Raw genomic sequence first — 6,686 nt, 5'->3', positions numbered from 1 at the left:
TCTAAGAGTCCCTTGCAGCTGGATATGGCTAAATGACTCAATCGCATTCAATCGCATGAAATAATAAATTGTTGAATGGCACTTCCCAGAAAACTCCCTAGCCCTTTCCTGGCCCTTTCCAACATTTCCTCTCATCACCTTCCTTCTACTTGCTGACTGGAATTCGGACAAGATGTCTAGAGCATAACAGCCATCGTTAACTACAAGAGAAAGTGAGGATGAAAGCCAGCATATTTTGTTAGGATGGAAGCCAGTGACAAAGATGGTGGAGCAAAAAATAAATACATACATACATACATAAAGTGAAAAATAAAAGAAAAAGAGGAATGTTGATCTATTATAACTGTGGAGTTATAATAGATCCACTGAGATCTATAATAGATCATAGATCTATTGATCCCCAAAATTCTTTTTACATAAGAGAGGAACAAAGCTTTGTCTTATTTACACAATTATTGAATATTCTATTTTATATAATTAAAGCTAATCCTAATTGGCATATTTCCTTGCACACCATATATTTTGTATGTGTCTGAGGCTCATTAAAATGGATAAAAGGAAAAGAATGGCTATAGGTATAAAAGTCTGCATAAGCCTGGGAAATAAAGAGAAATGGATTCTGTTGTTCCAATAGCGAGACAACATAAACTGCAAGGATTTTATGGGGTGTAGACTATTATAATAATAAGTGGTAATTAGGAGAAACCAAAGGCTACCACTGGGTTAATGCATTAGGATACAATTTGATAAGCGAGAAAGAAGTATTTAAACTTTTAAAATACATGATTATATATAAATTAATTTTCAAAAGCAAACAAGTCCATTAAAAATGAGACAAAATTGAGAACAGGCATTTCACAGAAACACAAATGGCCACTAAGCATACATAAAGATGTACAACCCCATTAGCAAGAAGAGAAATGCAAATTAAAAGAGGCGATTTACAGTCAGAAGTGTTGAATGTAACCATCACAGGAATTACAATGATGTGCCAGCTTAATGATGTGAAATGGATTTTTGTATAGGTAAATCTCAAAAACCTCAATGTGCAGTGAAAAATGAGGGGTATGATTCATTATATAAAATACAACACCAGAATATAACTATATTTTAATGGAATCATATATATATAACTATTTTACAAAAAAAGCAAGGAAATGACTCATACAAAATTCAGATAATGTTATTTCTGAGTGGGGGGGGACATACTTTAAGAAAGGCCTTCTTACAACGTTTCAAAAATACTGGTATTTTTCTGCATCTTCAGCTCTGTAGTGTACCTGGATATTCTTTTTATTATTGTTCTTTAAAATATGCAAATATGGGATGTGTTTATATATGCATATTTCACAATTAAAAGTTTTAAAAAATTCAGTCAGTTTTTAAGGAGAGCAAATTGAGTAATCACCAAGTTCTATATTGTGACTCAAGATTTCCTTGTTACTATGTAACCAAACAAAATAGAGAATTCTCTTGGCTTCTGAGGCTGATGTAAGATGGAATCTTCAGCTGTAACCTCTATTTTAAACGTTCTTGTTCTGCACACCTGCCTCCCTGTATTCAATTATTTCTATAAGTATTTCAGTATGAAGGTGATTTTATATAATACTTTGCAAATTAAATGTCATCTTTGATTTTCCAAGTAAAGTTTCCATTAAAAAAAGGCAATGCTATTCTTTAAAAAGTTTGAAAACAACCAGTGTACTCGAGTTAAATGCAAATTTTGAACACCTTTTATCAAAATCAGCTGTCCATTACTAGCGAGAACTTCCCAGTGGAACTTTAGCGGACCAGTTTCTAAGAACCGCAAGTCATCACCTACCACTGAAGAGGATGGAACGCCAGCCTAACTGTACTCCGCCCCTTTTGCCCACTAGTTCAGGAAGCAAAGAAAAGGTCTTCAGTCCCTCAACCACTCCCCCAGCCCCCACCCTCCCCGAGGACCCTGGCTTTCAGCCAGGGAACCAGAGCCCCGCCCACTAGTAAGCCCCACCCCCCCGGCCGGAATGCAGTGCGAGAGGCTTTTAGGAGGAGGGGCTAGCTGTGCTCGCTGCAGGGAGGCCATGGGTCCTTTTTCTCTATCCCCGTTCTGTAGGTGAGCCTTAGCAGAAGAGTGTTTGCTGGTGGCCGGATTCCCACGCATTGGTGAGTTACCCGGGGTAGTTGGCGGGGGTGGGGGCAGACGCGGCTGAAGCCGGCGAAGGGCCCTCTGCCGGAGCTAGCGCGCTGGTCTGCCAGCCAATCTGCTCTCTGCTCCCCGCTCCCCGCCCACGGCCTTTGACCCTGCGCTCCCCGGCCAGCCCTCAGAGGTGGCGAGATGCGGTCCTCCGTGCTTTGGGCCACTCGGTCTCCACACTCTTACCCCGTATTTTTGTCAGGGCTAGTTTTATTGCCTTCCACCTTACTTTATTCCAACCGCCACTTTGGAACGGAACCTCCTTCCCTCGCCTCGGTTTTCCCCACCTACCCCCAGCAAACAAATTCTGGCCGTGACTGAAGCCTTTCAACACCTAGTTCCTTTATCCTCACACCTGCAGCCTGGTCTTGAGCCTGTGGGGAGAGTGGAAGGTCCTAGGCCTGCCCGGCTTAGGGTGCAGCGGGAAGGTCGTGGTCGCCTTTCTCCCGGTGCCTTTAGGGGTCGGCAGAGAAGAGCAAGGATGGCGAGGCCCCACCGAGATGGTGTTTCCATTCACCTGTTAACATGTTTGGTATTGTCATCATGGGCTTATCTTTTGCTAAGTCTCAAGATGCAACTATGCTGGACTAGTGTCTGTCCATTTTCTGGAGGAGCAAATTGAAGTTCAAGCAGTTAGGATTGTTTTGGTTTCATTATTGCAAGACCCTACAGATAGCTGTTAAGGGAAAATGTAGAAGTGCTTAAATAAAGGGAGGACAATGTTATATGAACTTAAGACAAATGGGCCTGAAATGGGTTGTATTTAGACAATAGTCTGAAAGAAAAATAACAAAATAAAGTTTAAAGATTGTTAATACATTGCAAATCATTTTCATGATTATGTATTACTCCATATTAAACTATATGTAAACCCTGAAAAAGTAGTGGAGTGCAGTGAATCATGAGACTTTCAGGGTTCCCCATAAAACATTACTCATGTGATGAATATTAAGTATATGATCAGAAAGCTATTTTGAGATAAATTTGGTCTACAGTTTGTGAGTAGGTTACGTATAGTCACTGTTTACTAGTCCATCACCTACCACTGAAGGACCATATTCCAATGAAATTAGGACCACGTGTCACTAGTTTTCATCTGTGTCACAAAAATTGCAGTGTTCTATTCTGTTAACTTGATCCCTGTGATGTGTTGTTGAAAGGTGGAATGGAATGAGAGCAAAAGCTTTTAGTTCCAGAGCCAGTTGTGCCTTGCTTCTTGCTAGTTGTTTAACCTCAGGTTATTTACGGATTGCTAGCTATTTGGATAAAGTTATCAGTTGCTCTGTACCTTAGTTCCATTATCTGTAAAGTGGCATTAAAAAGAATTTCTGCTTCATAGGTTGTGAAGATTAAAATGGAAGGATGAAAACTTTTGTTAACCAAAAGGTAGAAGTGTTTACTTAAAACTGACCTGGGCAGGAAGCCTTGCTACAGAAACTGATTTTGAAAGTTCCAGATGTGTCTTCTAGTGTTAGTTTATCTACAATGGCTTCTTGGAAAATAAAATTAGAAGAAAACAATACTAAAAAAAACGCACTAGATGTCTGTATAATTTAATAATGAATAATTAAAAAGTGAAGTCCTTTTGGCTTTTCTCAGTAATAGAATAACAGCAAATATTTTATTTTTTTAAAATTTTGTTTTATTTATTTATTTATCTTTAGAGGGGAAGGGAAGGAGAGAGGGAGAGAAATATCAATGTATGGTTGCCTCTCGTGGGTCCCCCACTGGGAACTGGCCTGCAACCCAGGCATGTGCCCTGACTGGGAATTGAACCGCGATCCTTTGGTTCACAGGCCTGCGCTCAATCCACTGAGCTATGCCAGCCAGGGCAACAGCAAATATTTTTAAATTTATTTAATAATTTCTTTATTGTATTTTTAAATTACTATTTAGTCCCTTTATACCACCCCCCCTTGCAATCACTACATGGTTGTCCATGTCCATGAGCCCTTTTTCCTTTTTGCTCAGTCACATACTTTTTGAAATAATAGTTGATATCATACTGCTTTTGTGTCTCTTGGAACTCATTGGACCTGCATATCAAACACTAGCATTTCAAAGATTAAAAGCACAAACACAAGTAGAAATCATAAAACTTCAAAAGAACCTATTAGGCAATGTAAACTGCATTTTGAAAATAACAGTTTTCAGTAGCTGATACCTGGAGTAAGTTCCTGCTATGAGAAGCTATACATCTACAATTAACTTGCTTTTTTTTCTTCTCTCAAGTCATTTTTGAAACTTCTTTCTTTTGTTGAGGCAAATAAGTACTGGGTTGGCCAAAAAGTTTGTGTAGTTTTTTCTGTAAGGTGGCTCTAGTAGTGCTTAATTGTCTTCAGTGTCATTTGAAACAATTTTATTAGGTTGTAGCATGACAGCTTTAGTATCAACAGGCACTTAAAAAAACTTACCAAAATTGCTAAATTTTTGTGCAGCCATTTTAATAGTGACGATGGGAGAAAATACACATTTTGGTATATTATGCTTTATTATTTCAAGAAAGGTAAAAATGCAACTGAAACAAAAAATGATTTGCACTGTGCATGGAGAAGGTGCTGTGACTGATAGAACATGTTAAAAGGGGTTTGTGAAGTGTCTTGGTACTGTTGACATGTGGCCAAATAATCCTTTGCTGTGGGGCTGTCTTACGCATTGGAAGATGTTTAGCAGCTCCCCTGGCCCCTACCCACCAGAAGCCAATAGTGGGAGACAGCCAGCATACTCAAAATATCCAAATGAATAAAGTTACAGGTGAAAATGAAAAATGTCTCTCTTATTTCATGGAAAAAAATCTAAACAGACTTCTTGGCAAACCCAGTAGCTCCTCTACTCCTGTCATGTGAAATCATGATACCTATTAGACATTTAGGGTCACTGTGGTTTTGCTGTGGTGGACATGAAAATTTTTATTAAAATAGGTTTTTTAAATTGTTGGATCTATATGTCTATAAATCTTCCTATATAATAAGTTTATTATACACTATAAACATGTTAAGTATATGTATAGTCAGTAGAATCTGTCTGTACAGATACTGCCCAAATATGGGGTCTGGCAGAAGTAATGTCTACTTGAGTGTGGTTGCTAGGGTAATAATACGGGTGTAATAATTTATAGTTTTAATTTGAATACTTCACCTAAAATGTCACATAGTGTGCTTGAATGGGATATTGTTATGTTACAGAATTACATGTTTATCATTTTGTAATAAAAGGGAGCATTATTTGTGCCTGACACTGCATCTACTAATGTCAAAACAAAAGGGACAGAAATTAAATTGTTTAAGCTGAACACTTAATGGTCACTGACTATGTATAAGATATATTGGGCTCTACTAGACTGTAAAGGTAAGGGCTCCATTTCTGGACCTTAAGGGACAATGTAGTGGGGGATATAGTACATGTAAATAAATAGCACGGTGCCATATAAAAGAATGGGATGCCTATTGAAAAAGTAGGTAATGCTATATAGAGTATATGAGAAAGTGAGTGATTTTTGGAACCATTAGAGGTATCAAGGAGAAGAGGCAACTTTTCAGCTTTGTCTTAAATGATCAACAGTAGTATTTTAAAAGTTAGTCATGTAGAGAATAGGCATTTAGAAAGAATAAACCATGTTTGGGATGTCAGTTTTTTGCCAGACACCCACCTTTGATAGTACTCATTGTCATTATAAATGTTTGCTCATATTTATTCAGTGTTCACACTAAGCCAGAATGAGTCTTAAGAGTTTTATAATATTAACTTATTTTATCCTCACAAAAATCCTGTGAAGGAGGTAATAACTCATTGACAGATGAGTAAAAAAAAAGCAGGGGAAGGTCAGGACACCTGTCCAGGTGAAATAGCTAAAAAAAAAAAAAAAAAAGAGCACAGCTGTAATTTGAACTCGGGCACTTGAACTGCAGAGCCCGTACTTTTAATCAAAACAACCTGCTTGCTGCCTTATGCTTGAGAGGACTTACTGTTGTTTGAGACATGGAGGTTGGGAAAGAACCAGTGGATCAGCTATAACGATGTGACTTTTTTTTTTTAGGTTAAGTGAATTCAGTAATGTTAAAAAAAAAAAAAGGTGGGGGGGGACAAGTTTTAGAAATTACATTGATAGGCAAGAAGGAAAAAGATGTCAACTTCCATAAATGGATTTTTTGGTGTGTTTTATGTTCACCTGTAGATCCGAGAAGTGTATATAACAAGTTTCAGAATGTTTTCTGTATTTCTTTACTTTTTATTTATTTTTAAACCCAGTCAGTACTTACCAGTTGATTATAGCAGGACCTTTTACACCTTCTTTCACATACACTGCAAGTCCTCACTTACATTCTCAATAGGTTTTGTGACCTGAAGCAGAGCAACTTATAACAAAACGCATTTTACACACATAGACTAATTTATATAAACAAGACTTAAATTCCTGCAGCTCATCAGCATTATAACAAAATGACATTTAGCAAAAACAAAGTTATTGGAGGACCTGCTATCTTTGGCAACAAAAAACAATCACAGTCAA

General features: G+C 37.8%; 1 protein-coding gene across 2 annotated transcripts in view; it reads left to right on the top strand.

Moving 5' to 3' along the window:
* The first annotated feature begins 2,005 nt into the window (after window positions 1-2,005).
* MANEA (mannosidase endo-alpha) overlaps window positions 2,006-6,686 on the top strand; it is a 43,348-nt gene continuing 38,667 nt past the window's right edge. Inside the window, exon 1 of one of the 2 annotated variants that reach the window (XM_037039291.1) lies at window positions 2,006-2,145. Coding sequence is in view for 1 of the 2 variants with exons in the window: in XM_037039289.1 (XP_036895184.1) it covers window positions 2,702-2,708 (7 nt within the window). In the remaining variant the exon portion in view is untranslated. Of the gene's footprint in view, window positions 2,146-2,324; window positions 2,709-6,686 lie in introns of those variants that run through there. The other variant, XM_037039289.1, reaches the window with a different exon arrangement.

The sequence above is a fragment of the Sturnira hondurensis genome, unplaced genomic scaffold (assembly GCF_014824575.4).
Source record: "Sturnira hondurensis isolate 20B ecotype Veracruz unplaced genomic scaffold, ASM1482457v3 Scaffold0025370, whole genome shotgun sequence".
Lineage (NCBI taxonomy): Eukaryota > Metazoa > Chordata > Mammalia > Chiroptera > Phyllostomidae > Sturnira > Sturnira hondurensis.
Note: the sequence above shows the minus strand (reverse complement) of the source record. Positions and strands in the feature narration are given on the sequence as shown.